The sequence below is a fragment of the Diabrotica virgifera genome, chromosome 4, assembly GCF_917563875.1.
Source record: "Diabrotica virgifera virgifera chromosome 4, PGI_DIABVI_V3a".
Taxonomy (NCBI): Eukaryota; Metazoa; Arthropoda; class Insecta; order Coleoptera; family Chrysomelidae; genus Diabrotica; species Diabrotica virgifera.
Window position 1 is genome coordinate 102,549,412 of NC_065446.1, and position 22,416 is coordinate 102,571,827.

The 22,416-nt window shown below is 32.8% G+C and overlaps 1 protein-coding gene across 5 annotated transcripts in view; it reads left to right on the forward strand.

Annotated features, from left to right (window-relative positions):
- The window catches only part of LOC114326699 (protein Tob1), a 356,611-nt gene extending 334,998 nt beyond the window's left edge, over positions 1 to 21,613 (forward strand). For all 5 annotated transcript variants that reach the window (XM_028275113.2, XM_028275114.2, XM_028275115.2 and 2 more), the window contains 4 exons: positions 398 to 626; positions 4,079 to 4,339; positions 10,297 to 10,526; positions 14,590 to 21,613. In XM_028275113.2, the coding sequence (XP_028130914.1) occupies positions 398 to 626; positions 4,079 to 4,339; positions 10,297 to 10,526; positions 14,590 to 14,968 (1,099 nt within the window). In that variant the 3' untranslated portion in view covers positions 14,969 to 21,613. The remainder of the gene's footprint in view (positions 1 to 397; positions 627 to 4,078; positions 4,340 to 10,296; positions 10,527 to 14,589) is intronic.
- The last annotated feature ends 803 nt before the right edge of the window (positions 21,614 to 22,416 follow it).

Below are 22,416 nucleotides of genomic sequence, written 5' to 3' on the forward strand. Positions count from 1 at the left end.
ACCCCGGCGTGCAGTCACGGATAAAATAAGTATTTTAAAGTATTTTTATCTATATTTGGGTGTCACATGCAGCAGCTTAAACTTATTAGTTCCTAAGGTTGTATTATGCAATTCACAATTTATTTAAATTTTGCAATAGATTGTTTTTGTTTTATTTCATGATTTATTATTTTTAATACTGACGATTTATGTATTTTCAGTAAATTCTGGCAGTTTGTCTATAAAATTGTAAAATTTTCAGTGACAATAAAGGATATTTCTATTCTATTTTAATCAGAACGTAACACAAAAAGTAACAGCCTTTTTACAGCTTTTATAGTTTGAATCAAAGTAAATATATAATAAGTATATACATATAAATAAATGTTTCATCACTTTAATTCTCGTTTTCACGTAGGAGGCGAGTAAATATATTCGGCGAAGAGTTGGAAAAAGCCTTAAAAGAGAAATTCCAGGGCCACTGGTATCCAGACAAGCCGTACAAAGGCTCCGCTTTCAGATGCCTAAAGACAGGTGACCCAATCGACAAAGTTCTAGAGAGGGCAGCCAGAGAAAGTGGTGTTCCCATCACCGATATCTTGGAAAACCTTCCCCAAGAATTGGCAGTTTGGGTTGATCCCGGTGAAGTAAGTATGAAATCCCTTAAAAATGGATTAGATATTAGATAAAACCATGCATCACACAGATGTCCAGTTTTCTTATATATTCCATTGATTCTTCGGTTGTCATGACGAAGTCTTTGGAGTCCCTTGTTTATGTCCTGCATGGGTAGTCTTGAACTATGTGCCTGATCGCCTGCCTTTCAGCATCGCAATAACAGGAAGGCGAGGGAAGTTTACCCCATCCGTAGAAGGAGTCGGCGCATCTTTCGCAGTTTGTTCTTATTCGATTAACGATTCCCCAATTCTTAAGGGGACGTCCAAATTCGCGAGGTTTGTCTGTGAGGTCCAGTAGACTATGCTTTCTCTTTCTTCTCTCCATCAGGCATTTAAGACAAAATCGAAATGCTGTAGCGCTTGAGCGGATTTCAGGTCACCTTGATGGGAGACGGTTTCTGAGTGAAGTATAGTAATGTAGAACATTGCAAGCCACTGTTTCGTGTATGCACCAATCAGGATGGATGCCATCAAACCCAGGTGCTTTACTTGATTTCATTTCTTTCATGCAACGCATGTATGATTTCCAAAAAATAATTCTTGCTGAATATTCTGAATATATTTTGTTTTTTTGTTTTAATTCTCTTAAGTCTCTTTTCACCTTGGTAGTATGTGTTCAGTCTCGTGAAGCTCTAGATAGAGATACTACATGGGAGGCAATCTTGTTAGGAGATATTTTATCCTCTCTGGATTCCAATTATTTTGCAACAGGAACCATGCCTGTCGGCTTGATTTTTTGAAGTCGGATTTTGACAGTCTGTATCCATTTTTGGCGTCTAGCTGTATCGATTTTATGTAAGAACATTTTCGAGAAACTGTATATAAGTTTTCAAATATGTGAGTCCATCCGGGCACATATCTGTGCGATGTCCCCTAGGGGTATCTTCTTGACAAGAAGCAACAGAACGAACAAGAACGAATTAATTTTTTTAAAGATACTAATAGTCTACAGTTTTAGTTGCTACTTTATCACGTCTTCCATTCTGTTCTAGTGTTCTATTCAATATAAAAACTATTCTATGATTTACCAAGAACAGGATGAGTTACAATTCCTGTTAAATGCCAAAGAGAGGTATTGGCAACCACTAGTACTGAATTACTGAATTATTATAAAAATTAGGTATATCTATTTAAAATTAATTACTACTAAGTTTAATGAATAATTCAATGAAGTGCCTAAAAAACCCTCAAAAGTAGAATGGATTTTAAAAAGAAGAAGTGTCAGTCTGTCTCAAAACGAATATGTGGCTCCATAGTCGAGGAAATGAAGCTGAAAAAAGGCAAAACCTCGCAATTTTTTCGTCCAGCATCGATTTGTACAAAAATTTGGGATTAGGCTCATTACACCCTCTAGTTCATTTTCTATATTGAGCCGTTGTACGCTTTTGGTTTTTTAAGGGTGAAAACTACCCCTAATTGTAAAAAATTATAAAATAACATTATTATAAAATAACGTTCTTATTAGTTACGTAATGATTGTTTTATGCTTTAAGACATACTATCATAATATTTCAACCCTTAAAACCAACCTTGTTGGACCTATATATAAAAAATTTACTTATCCTAAAAGAATAATTTCGGCTTGCATCGATTTACATAAAAATTTGGGATTGAGATCATCTCACCCTGTACTTCATATTTATATCATGCTTAATGGCGTTGATTATTTTTAGGGGTGTAAACTACCCCTTATTGTCAAAAATTATATAAAAACATTGCAAACTTTAATATGGGTAAAATTTGGTTTTGATTGGTTAAATAATGATTGTTTTATACTTTAGGATATAACATCATAATATTCCAACCCTTAAAAACCACCCTTAATAACATTACAGTTTTTATAAGTAGATATTTTAATAGATCTATACAGAAAAAAAAAGTAGAATTAAAGAATTACAAAAACATTTATTTACACAAAAATACGAATTTACAAATATGTACAAATACAAATAGTTTTTTAGTCATCTTCCAGTATACGAATCGATTCTGTGGTATTATACATACACTGAAAATTATCCATAAGCTGACTATCCGAATTTTTCGAAAAAAAAATTCGTTTTATAAACATTTTTGTTCGATAAAAAGTTTTTTCAAAAATGACTTTGTAGGATTTTTGGAGAGTTATAAGACTGTGTAAACTAAATTCCGTAAGATCCCTTCGTTTTTAATTAGGGTGGGTTTAAAGGGCTCGAACAAGGGGGTGTTTGCTCATAAATAGACGTTTTAGACAGCTATATCTCGCTAACTGTTCACTTTAATAAAATCTATGCACAAGGGAATTTTAGTTGTTAAAAAAGATACCATTTAGTAATCTATCATTTTTTTCGTATCCAGTATTTTCGAAGATATTTTGAAGTAAAAGGTGAAAAATGGGAAATTCCAAAAAATTAATCTTTCTTTAAACTCCAATTATTCTAAAATTAGGCCTTTTAAATAGGTCAAACTTCTTGAGTGTATTGATAATACAAGTATAAAAGGAATTACAGAAAGGTGAAGACCAATTTTTAATTAGGATGGTAGTTAGGGGGTTGTTTTCACTGATTTTTTTCATAGAGAAAAGCAGGTACCGACCTTTTTCTGATCATAAGTCGCTTAATTTTCAGGCTAAAAACTTTTTATTATTTTTTTTTTGAAAGGCTTAACTGTATACTAGAAAAAAGATTATTTGAGTTTTCCTCGAAAAATGCAAAGTTTTTCCGCTATTTTACTTTGAATATTTCAAATTATGTATTTGACGAAAAAAGCTAACTTTTAACATGCCGCATCTCGGTTTGTATTGGTCTTAAAGATATTACAGAAAAATAATTGGGTTTGTGTTACTAAAAGATGCAATTTTGATATATACAGTTTTTTTGTTTAAATGCATATTTTTCGAGGTATTCTCAAAAAACTCTGTAAAAAAGTCGATTTTTTCATCGAAAAACTCTTACTTTCAAGCGCGAATAACTCGAAAAATATTAGTTTTACGAAGAAAATGTAAAAAACATTTTTTTCTTAGAATTACTTTTTACATCGATTTACATGGTTAAAATGTAATAAATAATTCCCGCCCCGAGATGGGGTGGCAACCACCCCCAAGGTTTTAGCGTACAGCGGTATGATATAGAACATGATCCTTGGACTATTTATTCCCTAGCTTCTGTGAAAATTTCAAGTAAATCCATGCTGGACGAAAAAATTGCGAGCCAAAATGCTTCATTTCCTCGACTACCATACATTTCCTTTGAAGTGTCTAGGTATACCTTTATCTTATCTTGTTTCTGGTTCCACTCGAGATAACTGATAAATATCTGATATACTTCTTGTTCTCCTTAAAATTGTGTAGATTTTCTTAAATAAATAAAATGGCGGACTTCTGTAAATATCGTGGGTGGCCTTTTGTTACAATGATCTGATTAATATATTACTATGTTTCCCTTTAGGTTAGCTACCGCATTGGAGAAAAGGGAGCTGTCAAAATCCTATTTAGCGACAAAGGTGACCCACAAGACGAGCATTCCGCAGACCGAGAAGTCACCAAAACTTTCAACCCCGAAGCTCAGTGCTTCCGACCCATCGAGTGCGTCACATCAAGCATGAATAACTTGAGCATTTCTCCCAAAACGCTTACTCCGTTCACGGCCAATCCTCCGCAAAACAACCCTGTGGGAGCGCAACTACACCAACAGATACCGATTTCACAGGTAAAGTATTGTAACAATAAAACGAGCGGTTCGTTCATATATATACTTTATTAATTTATTTATACAAATTTACTTTACAAATTCTCGCTTATAACTAACTCTATTTACAAAATTCGTTCCTTTATATGCACCAGCCGTTATTTCTCTAAGGTTCTGCCCATCTCTAGTTTTTGTCGCGACATTCGGCTAATTCGTCTTATCAAGAAACACCGATGTGGCTCTGCGTGTGTGGAGATGGGACCTGTTATACGAGGGTCGGTCAAAAGTAATCTTTTGTTACAGTATAAAATGAGAAATATCTTATATTTTTTGTTATATCTTGTTTAAAAGTATGTAGTTTACAGTAAATTTTTTGCTTCAACTGCTGTTCAATTGCATGTATGTACATATGCGAAATTATTAAAATATTCACAGAGTATGTGGACTGTATTATAGGGTGTGGTTCAAAGAAATTGAGGGAGTAATTATGTTACACAGACAATATCTAATTAGGTTTATAAAAAATCTCACCAAAATCGCTTTCGCTCGCGCATCGATTAACTTCACATATGCAGGTTCCACACGCGGTTGTTTCTCGTACAAAATTTAATTGCCTTTAGCGGACTAGAGGTTTTTGTCTATAACGGATTAGTTATTAGTTAGTGAGTTTATTGCCTTCAAGAAGAAAAATAAGAGATAATTGTGTCCGTTTACTTCGACAGAAGACAGGAGAGAGAGGTTTGCACGTCTGTTGCCTTTGGGGATCAACACTGAAGAGTTATCCTTGCACTTCTGTTGCCTCTGGCAGTCAACAGTCAAGAGAGTCTTTCGTTTGCAGTTCAAAAATGTCTGTATGTACTTGGATAGGGATAAAACTAGGTATACCCCATTCCACGAATATACGACCCTCTTGGATTATCGCGACAACGAATATTTTACTGTGCAAAATATGAAGAACGAAAGTGAATTCCAAATTATATTGTTGTTTATTGGAGTAATTATTAGAGCAAAATACTTTCGTACTTCTTATGTTGCACACTAAAATATTCGTTTTCGCGATAATCCAAAACAGTCGTATATTCATGGAATACACCATACTAAGAATTGTCAGTCAGGATTCATCATCATCATCATTTGGCTATACAACTCTATGTGAGTCTTGGCCGCGTTTACTATTTCCCTCCATTGTTGTCGGTCCTGAGCAGCTATTTCCCATTGCTGTACTCCCATTTTGCGTAGATCACTGGTACTGCGTCCTTCCATCTCTTTCTTGGGCGACCAACTGACCTTTTTCCATCGGGCCTTTCCCAGAATGTGGCGTTCAGAAGTCTTTCGTCACTTGATCTTAACACGTGACCCGCCCATCGTATTCTGTTTGCTTTAATGTAGCGTACTATGTTTTCATCTCCATATATTGTCTGGAGTTCATCATTGTGTCTTCTTCTCCATTCTCCTGTTGTCTCGTCTCTGCAAGGCCCATAGATAGTCCGCAGTATCTTTCTTTCAAGTACCAGTAATTTTGTCGTTTCCCGCTGATTCAGAGTCCATGTTTCGCTTCCATACGTTATTGTGGGACGAATTATTGTCTTATATATTCTTATTTTTGCTGGTCTTGAGAGTATTTTTGATTTAAGTAGGGTCATTAATGAGTAATATGCCCTGTTTCCTGCAATGATCCTGGCTGCCACGTCCTTTTCATATTTATTTTCAGATGTTATAATCGCTCCCAGGTACTTAAATTCTTTGACGACTTCAAAGTTGTATTCATTAATTGTTACGTTTTGTCTAACCCTTGGTCTTGGGTTCTTCGTAACCACCATGTACTTGGTCTATCAGTCAGGATTGACCTGAGTAATTGTTTAAAATAGAGTGTAGAAATTATTGAACGCTGCAGCGAAAAATATATAATATAGCTTTTTCACATGTGAAAAATTGAACAACTCCTTCTGTCAGATCCTGGCTTTGAAAGTTTTCCTCCCATTCTGTTTTCACGTCCACTCTATCTTATTTTGAACAAATCACTTGAAACTGGTCGGTTGCTAAACTGTTGGAAACTTAGTTTTATTACTCCCCCCCCTCCCCTGATCCTAAGAATACCAGATCTGAAACTGTATTCCATTTTTCTTTTCATGGAACAAACTATACGTTTTATTTCTCTTATGTCACGTTAACTGTTGGCCGTTTTGTTGAGTTTTTAGGGCTTTCATACACAAATTTTTAAATAAAATTAATTACATCTGTCATTGCTTTTATATTTGTACTCTTGTAATCTTTTATATTTTTATAAAATAGGGGTATTCAATAAATAAATTATTTATTATTTACAAAGCTCAACCATTGATAGGCCCCGTTTTAGGATCTTATTTGACATCCTCTTCCTATCCAGTCTCATCACGTGCCTCATACATCTCACTATATATGGCTTTATAAAGTTATTGATGCTGGGTTTGTTATACAGTTCCTCTAGCTCCCTTTTTGTTCGTCGCACCCAACCTTCCACCGTGTTTTTTCCTCCATATATAGTTCTGAGCATTTTCCTTTCCCATCTTTCTAATTTTTCCGTATGTGCTTTTTTCATTGTCCATACTTCGCTACCATACGTATTTGGATTTCTCTCTTTCGAGACCACTGTCTCGAAATATCCCTCTTCTTTTTACTGTGTATTTCCAAGTATCATGTACTTTGCCTTTTCCTGGTTTATTTCTAAATCAAAATATTTTGCCTCCTTTTCTAATCTTTTTATAACATTTCTTTATTCTTTCCCTTAGAACAGTAAGATCATCAGCGAAGGCCAGACATTGATGTTTATTGTTGAAGATGGATCCGGTCGATTTAACTCAGTTAAACTATTTCTAATTAAAAACTATTTCTGATTATTATTTCTTCCAATACCAAATTAAAAAGTAACGCGGATCTGCCTAAGACCTCTGTTCACTGAGCATTTTCCTTTCCCATCTTTCTAATTTTTCCGTATTTGCTTTTTTCATTGTCCATACTTCGCTACCATACGTCAATGTGGCCCTTACCAGCGTTTTATATATCCTTAACTTTGTTTTTCTCCATACTTATTTGGATTTCTCTATTTCGAGACCACTGTCTCGAAATATTCTTTTTACTGTGTATTTCCAAGTATTATGTACTTTGCCTTTTCCTGGTTTATTTCTAGATCAAAATATTTTGCCTCTTTTTCTAATCTTTTTATAATATTTCTTAATTCTTTCCATTAGAACAGTAAGATCATCAGCGAAGGCCAGACATTGATGTTTATTGTTGAAGATGGATCCGGTCGATTTAACTCAGTTAAACTATTTCTAATTAAAAACTATTTCTGATTATTATTTCTTCCAATACCAAATTAAAAAGTAACGCGGATCTGCCTAAGACCTCTGTTCACTAAGCATTTTCCTTTCCCATCTTTCTAATTTTTCCGTATTTGCTTTTTTCATTGTCCATACTTCGCTACCATACGTCAATGTGGCCCTTACCAGCGTTTTATATATCCTTAACTTTGTTTTTCTCCATATTTGGATTTCTCTATTTCGAGACCACTGTCTCGAAATATTCTTTTTACTGTGTATTTCCAAGTATCATGTACTTTGCCTTTTCCTGGTTTATTTCTAAATCAAAATATTTTGCCTCCTTTTCTAATCTTTTTATCACATTTCTTTATTCTTTCCCTTAGAACAGTAAGATCATCAGCGAAGGCCAGACAGTGATGTTCATTGTTGAAAACGGATCCGGTCGATTTAACTCAGTTAAACTATTTCTAATTTAAAACTATTTCTGATTATTATTTCTTCCAATACCAAATTAAAAAGTAACGCAGGTCTGCCTGAGACCTCTGTTCACTGAGCATTTTCCTTTCTCATCTTTCTCATTTTTCCGTATTTGCTTTTTTCATTGTCCATACTTCGCTACCATACGTCAATGTGGCCCTTACCAGCGTTTTATATATCCTTAACTTTGTTTTTCTCCATACTTATTTGGATTTCTCTCTTTCGAGACCACTGTCTCGAAAAATCCCTCTTCTTTTTACTGTGTATGTCCAAGTATTATGTACTTTGCCTTTTCCTGGTTTATTTCTAGATCAAAATATTTTGCCTCTTTTTCTAATTATTTTATAACATTTCTTAATTCTTTCCATTAGAACAGTAAAATCATTAGCGAAGGCCAGACATTGATGTTCATTGTTGAAGATGGATCCGGTCGATTTAACTCGGTTAAACTATTTCTAATTTAAAACTATTTCTGATTATTATTTCTTCCAATACCAAATTAAAAAGTAACGCGGATCTGCTTGTCTAAGACCTCTATTCACTTCAAATTCATCCGATGAGAATCCTCTCCATACTACACGATTCAGTGTGCTATTCAGAGTCATTCTTACTAACATAATCAGTTTTGAGGGTATGACGAAGGGGCTCATGGCTTCATACATTTTATTCCTTTTTATCCTATCATACGCTTGTTTAAAATCTATGAACAACTATGAAGGGATACCTTATGTTCAAAGCAGGTAGTCTAGATTTCTTTTAGTGTAAAAAATCTGATCTGTCACTGATCTATTAACTCTAAAATCGGCCTGATATTCATCTAGTTTATCTTCAGCAAATCTTCTTCTTCTTCTTCTTCAGGTGCCATCTCCGCTACGGAGGTTGGCAATCATCACAGCTATTTTGATTTTTGAGGCAGTAGCTCTAAATAGTTGTTTTGAGCTGCATCCAAACCATTCTCTCAGGTTCTTCAGCCATGAAATTTGTCTTTTTCCGATGCTTCTTCTGCCATCTATCTTTCCTTGCATTATGAGTCGCAGGATGCCATACTTCTCGCCCCGCATCACATGTCCGAGATACTGTAGTTTTCTTTCTTTAAATGTAAGTTCAACTTCCTTCTCTTTACCTACTCTTCTCAGTACTTCGTTGTTCGTAACTCTATCTACCCAGGAAACCCTCATAATGCTTCTATGGGTCCACATTTCAAAGGCGTTAAGTCGTCTCGTTGTCTCTACATTTAACGTCCATGATTTCACTCCATAGTATAGTACATTGTATACGTAACATTTTGTTAGGCGTACTTTAAGAGGTAATGTTAAATCTTTGCTACATAGGACCTTTTTAATTTTCATAAAATTAGAACGTGCTTTTTCGATTCTGACTTTGATTTCTGCTGTGTAGTCATTATTTTCTGTTATAAGTGTTCCTAGGTAAGTGTAGTTTTTTACTCTATCGATCTGTTGGCTCTTTACTATTAAGATTTCGTTAGTATTATGGTTGTTTTTACTAATTTTCATAAACTTCGTCTTTTTGATATTAAGAGAGAGTCCGTACTCCCTACTACACCTTACTATTTTACTCATGGGTCTTTGCAGGTCTTGTAAACTATCGGCTATTATTACTGTATCATCTGCATATCTGATGTTGTTAACGAAGACTCCATTTACTCTTATGCCGACTGTTTCATCTTCCAGAGTTTCTCGCATTACTTCTTCAGAATAAGCGTTAAATAATAGAGGTGATAGTATGCAGTCTTGCCTGACTGCTCCTCTCTTTATTTCCATTTCTTCAGATGTTTCTTTTTCAATTCTTACTATTGCTCGCTGATTGTAATAGAGGTGTGTTATTAGTCTTAAATCTCTTTCATCTAGGTTTTTAGTTTTCAGAATTTCCATGAGTCGATCATGTTGTACTTTATCAAACGCTTTATTGAAGTCTATAAAACAGACGTAAAGAGAACGGTTAACATCCAAACATCTCTGTCTCAGCCCGTTGAAGGAGAATAATGCCTCTCTGGTACCCATACCATTGTTATATAATAAATAAATAGGTAAATACAACAGATTTGCCATCAGCAAATCTGTTATATAATAAATAAATATTATAAAAACAATTTTCGAAAAAAATATAAGTGACGTCTATATCTGTATATATAAAACCTTTTCACTTAGTAAACAAGAAATAACATAATTCTTTATTTTTTAGCATAACGGAAACCACGGAAACCAGGCCCCGCCCAATAACCACATCAATCAATTGTCGCCACCTTCCTTAGCACCATCACCAACTTTGAACACCTCTTACAAAGGCTCGCCATCGCCCGTACCGGCATTCATACCCAGAACTACTACGCCCTTAACCTTCACTACGGCTACCTTTGCTCAAACGAAATTTGGTAGCACTAAGTTGAAAACAAGCAGCAAAAGAGCTAATAGGTAAGTCAATTTTTGTTCTATGGGTCGTATTTATAGAAGAGAATTTGACAGAATATACAAGTAGATACCCAGTGTTACACATTATGTGGGTCACAGGTGAATTGCCTGATGATTGTATGCAGCAATTACAGAACCATTGCCCTTATTCCTCATACAAGCAAAATCCTGATACATATAATCATTGAACTGCTAAAGAACTTTCTACTTCCAGAGATAGCCGAATAACAATGCGGATTTGTATCTATATCTATAAATCTGTAAGATAAAAACTCGGCCAAAGTTAAATAGAGAGCTGCGTACTGCGGGCTGGAGGAATCACTATAGAAGGTATAAAATCAGTAACCTGTGATAAGCAGGTGACTCACTTATCCTAGCAGCGAATAAAGTCGAAATGATTACCATCAGCGAAAGGCTAAGCCGAATACGCAAAAAATTCGGAATTCAGATCAACACCGGAAAACAAACAATAATGATCGTTGACAGGACAAATAATAGTCTACCACACATACACCAAGTGGCGAATTTCGAAGCCAGTACACATATTTGTTACTTAGACTCCCTGATAACCGTCAATGGCTATAGCTCCTCATCAGCAGCTATCGCAGCAGCTAAATTAATTAAAATATGGAAAGACCAAACAATAACAAGGTAAGCTTAGGTTGGCCAATGTCCTTATTTTTCCTATTGCTACTTAGGCAGCTGAGAAATGCTCTCTTAAGATAGAAGTAAGATCAAAGTCTTCGAAGTGTGGGTCTACAGAAGAATTCTTCGCGTGTCCTGGACAGAGCTTCATAGAAAAGACAAACTATTAAAACAAGTAAAGGGAGTATACCTAAATTACTTCAGTCACATTGCCAGAAGAGCGGGAACTATGGAAATTGGTAGTAGAAGGAAATGTAGAATAATCTGGGCTAATTAGCAAAATGCATGGAAAAGTTATTTACCAGCAATTTTATTGCTGGAATCGAATTATAAGATCCTATATATTAATAATATACGTATGCAAAGTCCGCAGATAGTGTGCTACTTTTTTTATAAACAAAACGGCGCCGACAAATCGTATTTTTTTCAAGTAATGCTCTATAACTCCGAAGATTTTAACTTTACAACAAAAACATCCTAATAAAAATTCACCGCAATTAAATTCTGCATAGAGATATGTTCTTCCCGATTTGCTCCGACGAAAATTTTCCTCGGAAAATGCGGGTTTTTCCAACAAAAACTCTAATTTTAAAATAAAGTTTTAGGTAAGAAATTATTAATCAATAATTAAATAACTTATTACTTACTTAGTGACATCAAAGCTTTCTTGGTATAGATTGTAATTCCAGAAGCCGGTGAAAATTAAACGAATATTTTAGCAACAATTTACGATCGCAATAATAACCAAAATAATCATGACACATTGATCAAACTTATAAAGATTATAAAGATGAGATGCTTATTTAATATTTTATCGACAAAATATAAATTTTTCGTTTCTTTGCATAATCTTTAAATTTTGAAAAAAGAATAGTTATAATACGCTGGTCTAATTAGTAAAGTACAAAGAAAGGTTATTTACCAGCAATTTTATTGCTGGAATCGAATTTTATGATCCTATATATTAATAATATAGGTATGCAAAGTCCGCAGATTTAACAAAATGGCGCCCCCAAATCGTGTTTTTTTCAATTATTGGTCTATAACTCCGAAGATTTTAACTTTACACCAAAAACACTCAAATAAAAATTCATCCCAATTTAATTCTACATAGAGGCATGTTTTTCCCGATTTGCTCCGACGAAAATTTTCCTCGGAAAATGTGGGTTTTCCCAACAAAATCTCGAATTTTCAAATAAATTTTTTGGGCAAGTAATTATTTATCAATAATTAAATAACATGGTAAAATAAAAGCTTTCTTGGTATAGATTATAACTGCAGAAGCCGGTGAAAATTAAACGAATATTTTAGCAACAATTCAATTGTTAATTAACAATTTACAGTCGCAATAACAACCAAAATAATCATGAGACATTGATCAAACTTAGAAAGATTATAAAGATGTGATGCCTATTTAATATGTTGTCGACAAAATATAAATTTTTCATTTTTTTGTATAATCTTTAAATGTTTAAAAAAAATAGTTATAAACAAATTAACATTTCTCAGAAATTGTTTATTATATTCTAATTTTTAAAAATACTTAAAATGCGTATTTCAAAGGTCTTAAAAATAAATGCTTTAAAAATTTTTTCCAACCATTTTCAAAAAAGTTATGAAACAGCAAAGTAAATATACCTACGATTGCTCCGTTGTTTATAATTTGTTTTAATTGTTTCAAAGTTTAAAAGTGAGTCTGTGGTACAATCTAATTACTCACAAAGAATATCAAATATTAGTTCAATGGTTATATTTTAATCAAAGATTAAAAATACTTTTTTTTGTAATTTTTAGCGCGAAAGTAGGCTTGCTTGATACAGAGCCGGAGCTAAAATGTTCACTCGAAGCGACTGACACGCAGCATACATAATACTATAATTTTATTTATTAAGTGTATGTCGCGCGGGCGGTCGTCGCTTCGAGTGAAAATTTTAGCTACAGTACTGTATTAGTCTACTTTCGCGCGTGTAAATTACAAAAAAATATATTTATAATATTTAATTAAAATATAACCATTAAACTAATAATCGATATTTTTTGTAAATAATTAGCTTGTACTTTAAACTCACTTCTACGCTTTGAAAGAATTAAAAAAAATTATAAACAACGTAGTATTCGTATGTTTATTTTGCTGTTTCATAACTTGTTTGCAAAAAAGTTTTAAAGCATTCATTTTCAAGATATTTGAAATACGCATTTTAACTATTTTTTAAAATTAGAATATAATAAAAACTTTCTGAGAAACGTTAATTTGTTTATAACTATTTTTTTTAACATTTAAAGATTATGCAAAAAAATAAAAAATTTATATTTTGTCGACAAAATGTTAAATAGTGTATCATAATTATTTTGGTTATTATTGCGACCGTAAATTATTAATTAACAATTGAATTGTTGCTAAAATATTCGTTCAATTTTCACCAGCTTCTGGAACTATAATCTAAACCAAGAAGGCTTTTAAGTTACCAAATTATTTAATTATCGGTAGATAATTACTTATCTAAAACTTTATTTAAAAATTAAAGATTTTGTTCTAAAAACCCGCATTTTCCGAGGAAAATTTTCATCGGATCAGATCGGGAAAAACATATATGCACAATTTAATTGCGGTGAATTTTTATTTGATTGTTTTTGTTGTAACGTTAAAATCTTCGGAGTTATAGAGCAATAATTGAAAAAAACACGATTTTAGGGCGCCATTTTGTTTATAAAAAAAAGTAGCACACTATCTGCGGACTTTGCATACATATATTATTAATATATATAATCATAAGCTTTGATTCCAGCAATAAAATTGCTGGTAAATTCTAGAAAATTGCCAAATTTCTCTAAATTGCCAGAAGTTCTACTGAATATAAAAAAGAGAAAACTTGAATACTTAGGCCACCTGATGAGGGGACAAAAGTACACATTCCTACAAAATATAATGCAAGGAAAAATCCAAGGACGAAGAAATCCAGGCCGTAGAAGAATGTCCTGGATGAGAAATTTGAGAGAGTGGTTTGGCTGTACCACTAACGAATTGTTCAAAACAGCAGTAAATAAAATTAGAATCGCCCTAATGATATCCAATCTCCGATAGGAGAGGCACTCAAAGAAGAAGAAGAACTTTTCCCAAAAATGGCCTATTCCCAGTATCATAAGAGATAAACATCTAATCAGCAATGTTCGGATTGTTATTTCTTAGAGGAAATTGAGAAAGTAAAAGATTTTCTTACACAAAAAGACATGTTGCCAGCAAAAATAAATAACAAACTTGGTTATATGGTTGTGAATGTTTGTAAAAACATACATATATCAAAAAAGTTAAAACAAAAAAAAGGAAAGGCAGTAGAACGAGAAAAACTGTTTTAGTCAATATTTAATTTCTATTTCTATTCAGTATGTCAATATTTTATTTCTAATTACCTTTTTTTTTCAGAATGTCTCCCACCGAATTCTCAAACTACATCAAGCAAAGAGCAATGCAACAACAACTCCATCAACAAGCCCCGCACCACTCCCCAGCAGGTCGCGCACTGTCCCCCGACCCATCCACATATTATTTCCCTCACGGCCACTATCCCCCGCAATTCCCCCCTAGATCCGTGTTTGAGTCTTCCAACCAATTTTTGAGTCCCGACGTTTATTCCGGCAAGCTGCCGTTCGAGCACTCAACACCCTTGGGACCATATTATCCCAACAACGGACAGGTAGGGGCACCACCGTCAGCTCCCACCACTCCCCAGGACAATGGGAAACTGGACAACTGGCCCTATCCCACCGCTGGGCAGTACCAGCATCTGCTCGTTGCTAACTGAGGAGCTTCATAGGCGCGGGATCTTTTTCTGTCTGATAGAAGTATTTGTTTGAGGGGTCTTTAAGGTTTAAAAGGTGCTGTATAATTAAATAATAAATGTCTAGTTCTCCACGTGAAATGATATTTTTGAAATAAATCTATAGATTACGTATATATACTTATCAGAACATGTTAGTATTATCTTTATTTTGTTCACGTGTTGAATAGGTGTTCCATTTTATATTAGGCTAATAATATCTACACGTACTCTTACTAAGCAATTTATCTGTTGGTCGTCGCAATCATAAACTGTTTTTATAATAAGCGGACAATCTGAGAATATTATCACAGTAATTCGAGAAGTCCTAAAGTGAATTACCCAGTTACGAATGTGTTTAATCAAAAAAAAGATATTTTACATGTTTTTTGTTAATTTTCAAATTGTACAGGTAGGGCATTGGTCTAACCAGTATGTGATCTCTAAAAATCAAATGTTGTAAACAGATTATATCACAACATCTTTGAAGTTACTCAGTAACCAATAACTGATATTATATATATGGTCCTTTGAGCCGGATCATAAAAAAAAAACCTAATCAAGAACGTTATGAGTTAAGCATCCTTACATCATAATTTTAAAGTTTCATACTTCAATAACTAAACGTATTCTTAGTTTTCTAGTTATGTAATTGTATTTATATTTAAAACGTAAAATATCCTTTTAGAGATTAAACAGGCAGTGTATGTCACCTTTTGTAACAAAAACGTGCACTCCAATCACGTGCACCAAAAAAAATTTAATACTTCTTACTTAAACCTCATACTACAACCCCCAAACTACGCTTTGCTTTTCCTTACTACTGTATTTTTGATATTTGTGTGATAATGATAATATAGTAAAAACACAAAATCATTATTTGATAAAACTAAAACAAATGGGTTATGTAAAATAAATGATAAAATGACTAGTACCTTCACTTGAGCCCATGATATTGTCTCTAGAGTAATACTGTGTGTATCGTTTTACCGATGTGTGCAATATTTATATATGTTTTTATGGATTAGTAGTTAATGATAAATATGTAGAAAATTTTGTTAATGTTGGTAGATGATTTATTGTAAAAACACGTAGATTGTTCGAACGACGAGAACTTCACGACACGGATTCAATCTAATCAGCAATTTTTACATTTTTTTACAATTTGAATATTTGAACAGCAAATCTACAATAGTTAAATGAAGAATAATTATCAAACTATCATTATTCATAATGAGAAGCATAGGGCTTTTCATCGATTGTCATTTGTTTCGAGCTTCTGTCACATGTTGTATAATCTGTGTATAACATTAATATACACGGATTATAAATGACATATGACAGAAGCTCGAAACAAATGACTGTGAATGAAAAGTCCTATTGAAAAGCCTTATTAGCATTATGTCAATAAAACTTCACGTCATAACGTCAGTTGGTATAGGGCTTTTCATTCACAGTCATTTGTTTCGAGCTTCTGTCATGTGTCGTCTAATATTAATATATCTACGTCATACGTTATTGGTATTGCCAATGATACAAAATAAAGACGTATGACGTAGATATATTAATATTATGTGACACATGACAGAAGCTCGAAACAAACGACAATCGATGAAAAGCCCTATTAACAAGCACTTGGCAGTAACATATAAACAAACTGGACATTAAGTCATAAAAACTTCCTCATTTCGTGCTATAATATGAACAAAAACTATTAACAATGTCAATAAAACTTGACATCCGGTCACAAAAATGTCGCCATTTACTGCTAGATCAACAAAACAGTCAACATTATTATTAAAACAACCATTATTCAGTATTCTACCAGGAAAACAGTATATACCTATAGCACTTTTCTAAACGAACAAAAGTGGAACATTTGATTGACACTTGATCGTAACATTATCACTTTATAGTGAAATCACAAAATATCTGATTTAGTATGTTGACATATGACATATATCAACAAAACTGGCTATTCGGTTATAAAACAGTTATAAACCAAAACTGGTCATATGGTCATGAAAGTGTTATTATTATGTAATATACTAACAAAAAACAGCATTATATTATAACATTACCACTGACTATTGATGCTACGTGAATAACCGAACATTTTATGATAAAATAACTACTAGTAAGTGATCTGTAAAAGTCAAAGATTTATTTATAAAAAGTCACAATCAATGGTATAGCTACATAACTGGTCATAAACTATTATTACGTGCTATATCAACAACCACAGGATATTATATCATAGCAGTTCCACTCACCAGTACTGTCAATAAAAATTGACATTTGGTGATAAAAAATGTCAAATGTGATGATATTTTAACACTTAATGAAATAGGTAGGGAACCATAGAAACTTTCTATTCAAATTGGTCTGTAGGTTTGTCAAAGATGGAGAAGATACCAAAAATGGCCTAAATAAATATACATAGACCCGTAAATGTGAAACAAAATGTGTAAAATTGCTTTTTAGATCCAACTTTTTACTTCGTTACTATAGTTTTAATTAAAGTTCCTATTTCTTTAAAAAAAAGTAATTATTTCACACAGCTAACATAACTAAGGGATGGATTAGATATAAAACCTGTATATATTAATAGTTTAAGAATGTCGATATTGGGATGTACCTTCCATGTTTATGGATTAGTTAGGATCTCTCTAATGATAAATAATTTGTACATATTTGTATAATTTATATTTTTTGTACCGACGTCTTAACTATAGTTTTAACTATAGTCACTTTTCTATTTTTGATACTGCATTATGCATAATATTAAGTGGATTATTGCGTTCTATCCTGGACGAAAACCGGGTAATGCTTTTTTATAAATAGTTATTTTTTTAATTGACGCTGTTCCGCCTAAAAATCTAAACCCAGTGGGTATTCAACCACACGAAACGTCATCAGGCCGTTGGCTATCATTTACCAAATTGTTCTGTATTACACAGAAAAAGATATTCTATATTGTAACATTTTTAGACGGAACGAGACAGTAAACAATAATTAACAGTAACTTTTAAAGGACAATTTTATAAAAACCGCAAGTATCTGAAATATGCATATACATAAAGTAAATGTTTTCTAATAGAAAGAGTCATTATTAAACAATTCAAGTTTCTCGTTTTTCCTAGTTTTCTATTTCCTCGTTTCTAAGTACTTTTTTTTCATTTTCACATTTTTCGTCATCTTTCCTTTATTTCGCTGTACCTATATGCTCCTTTCTGTTTTATTTGCTTCTTTTCTGCTTTATATGGATAATTTTTTGTATTACCCTTTCTTTTTTCTTGATTTCTTTCTTCTTTTCTCTCTTTTTGCGTTTTTTCTATATTTTTCTTCGGTTCGGCTTCTTTTTCCTTCTTTTTTCTTCTTAAGGTTTATAACAAACCATTAGAAATAGATGAGCTAAACCTATGGAATACCAAGAAGATAATAAGAGATTTGGGACAACCTATATATGCCTAGGAAGAAGAAGAATCCTTCTCTACTGGCGTCAAACCATATCTTGAGACATTCAAGAATGAATTAAATTTGAATATCTACAATAATTTCCATCATTTGTAAAATAATTTAAAAGCTTGTAGCGACTTTATTAAAGAAATTAGACATATCAAACATCACATTTTACATCAAATGTTACATTTCATGTCAAATGTCATATTTCACGTAAATTTATGTGATATTTTGACCAGAAATGTGACATTTGATGTGATTCACGTCAAATGTCAGATGTCACATAAATTGATGCAATATGTGGACGAGAAATATGCATTGACAATGACATATTAAGCGTAGACTCAGCATACTCCTCAAAAAAGCGTATCGCGGAAACAGCATGGAAACAGTCGATCGGTGGTCTATCTATCTCTTTTAACCAAACGATCCCGCGCATGTGACTGACAAAGATGGCTAGACCACTCAATCCTATGTCGACGTTACACCCCGATGCATTGAGTGGCATATCCCTAGCCAAGTCTATCCTCTTAACATGTCTCTGGAAATATGACCATTTGGCGTTAAATTGGAAATTTTACAAAGAACAATTTCAGTGATATGCAGTTCAAACGTTACCTTGAAAAGATAAAGAAGGCATATTAGTAATTAGCGTTTTATGAAAATTTGCATAGGAAAATACATGGATGTGGAACCTTGATGACCTAAATCATCACAATCACGAAATAATATTAAGCTTCTTTAAAGAAAAAGGAACTGAAGAGCTTTAACTACCGAGAAATATGAAATCCAAAACTCCAAAGCTCATGTCTTTCATTGTACTTTTATCTATATTTTATTGTATTTATCTTTGTATTCTCTGCGTGGTTTTGTGTGTAAGATTTTGACATTTTTATTTAGATATTTTGGATATTTGGTGGATTTTTATGCAAATGTTGTATTAAAAGTTTTAGAATAACGTTTATTTGCAGAAGAACGCACTGTATAGATATATTCGCACGTTCTACATCATATGTATTATTCCAGACAACTCCATCGCTATTTATTCAAGTAATGGTTTTAAAACGAATCTTAGAAATAAAAATACGCGTAAGGAAAAGTAAAATCCAATGTTACTAGTGGACTATCAGAGTTTTACCTTATATATTATAAGAAATAGAAAGAGATTCCCAATGAAAATTTGAGAAAGATTTTTATAAATCGTAGTCATATAGATTATAGGTGTTTCTTACTTCATAAAAATGGTGTTTACAGTATTCTTACAGTAGACTAGAGTGTTTCCTAAATTTTTTATATTGTATGTATTTTTTTATTTTTGTATGAAAAGCTCAAGCTGTCATCTAGTCCCATGTTAAATGTTTTAATAAGTGTTTGGCATATCAAGACGGAACCTAAAATACCAAAAAATACCTAATGTTAGTTTGAAACCCGTTTACACAAAGTGGCCAGCCTGCATGAGGTAGTTCTTCCATTATTGCGCAATAAAATGATCTGTCTTAGAAGTACTGACTTTGTGATATTCCATATTAATAGTACATTTTTTAAAATGGATGTAGTAGATACAAAAAAACGATTAGACTTGTAGGGTAGTCGGCAAGACACACTCACTAAAGCCAACCATAATTTTACCACTCGCGAACATCCATCTTGAATTTTTTAACGTATTACTAGATGGTTCTGCACTAGTCACAAACAATATTAACTATAAACGTGTAAATACAATATGTATCCGTTATAGCCTTATCAATTTTTCCTATCTTTTCCATATTCCTAATTTCCAGCTACTCCCTCTTTAGGTTTACTTCTTGATCTTTTGCCACATTCATGGGCTCGCTCATTTATATTTTTATTTTCCTTTGTTGCTGTAAGGGTGGTTGCCTATAAAATGCATCTTTTGAGGCTTGTCCATTCCATATACGCCACAAAAATAGGATTCCATCCTATTTGTAGCCTATATTATTCATTCATGTTTACTCTTTTTTCACCCTATTACAAGTTACTGATGTGATATTGACCTCATTGGTATTGCGTTGGCTGTAAACTTTGAATATTGTACACAACTTTATCCTGTCAATATTTGACAGAAGTCACTGTCACTGTCAAGTTATTCCCCTATTGTTTTTGTTTGGATCATATATAATTTTATGTTGATTAAAACCTTATTATATAGGTTTTTCTTTCTTATTTCCTTTACTTAAAGACTCTTATTTTGGATTTTGAAATACTAAATGACATCTTTTAAATCGCTTAAAATTATTTAGAAGCTATATTCCACTTTCATCAATTATTAAATTCAATAACAGGATGTTGTTCTGAAGTTATTTCCTTGTGGTATTTTTATAATGAACTATTTTAAATGGGAAATAAGCCACAATTTTATATTAAATAATAGATTAAATAAAGTATTAGAAGATTTTTTTACTAAGCAACAACATTTTTGTTTATTTAGTATTATTTTGTATTTTGACAACGACACCCGACTTGGGCGTCGGAAAGTTAATAAATTAATTTTTTTGGTAAAATTGTGGCTTATTTCCCATTTAAAATAGTTCAATAACAGGAGTACCTAAAAGTGATAAATTTTTCAACGTTGACATCAAATTCAGCAATTTTAATCTATCTTAGCTATCGAAACCTCACCTTTAGCCTGTTGACCTAACCTCAACAATGTTTTCGAAAAAAGTAATTTTTTTATTTAAGCTTTTTGATATATAAATATATAAATAATAAGTTAAACAAGACTAGAACATACCAGGATTGTCTTTCTAGAAATATGTTTAAATAAATTCACAATTTTAAGCAATTGCAAACCGTCCTTTGGTAATCTTATATATCAGCACTACTTGTTTCTCAATACTAGCAATGTAGATACTTCTTTTAATCCTTTTTGATACATATAAAAGGCCATACACAATATTTTATAATAAGACGTCTTGCTGACTAGCCTTTGTAGTAGTAGCTAGCAATTTTGTGTGGACGTGGCTTCTTTTTGAATAAATGTTCAGTATTGCATGCTGAGGTAACCCGATGGGTTCTAGATGCTTCCTTTTCTCAAATTAAGGAGATATGTGCTATTTTTTACTGCTTGATTTTTGTTACTTTTTCACTGATGTTTATTTTTTATTTGTATAAAATTGTTGACTTAATATAATATATATTTTGTTATGAGCCGATAGTTTGATTGCACCAGAGGGCACTAGAGCTGGTTGTTTTTGTGTGTTATAGCAACTGGACAAGTCAGATTAATTGATACACGAAAGCAATCAGCTTGCTTTACCCATTACTATTATTTTTTTATTATGCGTACCTGACATTGTTACAATATCATTAAAATCAATTGCTACCTTACTAGCTAATTTGTTATTAAGTATAAGTACACATTTTTTCAACGAAAAATCAAAATTCAACTATAAAAACGCTTACTACTCCTGACATTTACCTTTACAAATTCATTGGTCATCAGTGATATGCCCAAAAGATCTTTTGATATGCCAGTTATGACCACATCCTAACTTTCAACACAACACAACAATGATGTAGAAGATGATGGCATTAAAGTCATCATGGATCTCCTCTGGGATCCGAAATATTTCTTCCCTCGGCAGTACTTCTTTCTCATTAAGATGGTTTAGTTATCTACAAGAATATTATATCGCGAGGAAAGCATGTATGTACACGTGATATGTACACTGAAAGACAGATAACTGACACAGTCAGGACATTACACTGTAAATCAAAGAGGGGTCTCTCAGTGCTATGCTGTTTTTGACAATGTTTCGTATTTCATGGAAAAGTTGTAACTTTTGGTAAAATGAAAAATCAGTGTAAAGTACAAGCAATAATTAGACTTCGTATCAAAGAATATATTCGTCGATCAGATTAGCCAAGCGGACTGAGGCGCACGATTGACAAATCTATAGTGGATATGCGGTCGAGGCGAACGAGGTTTGTGCCCCAGCCCGGTGAATAGA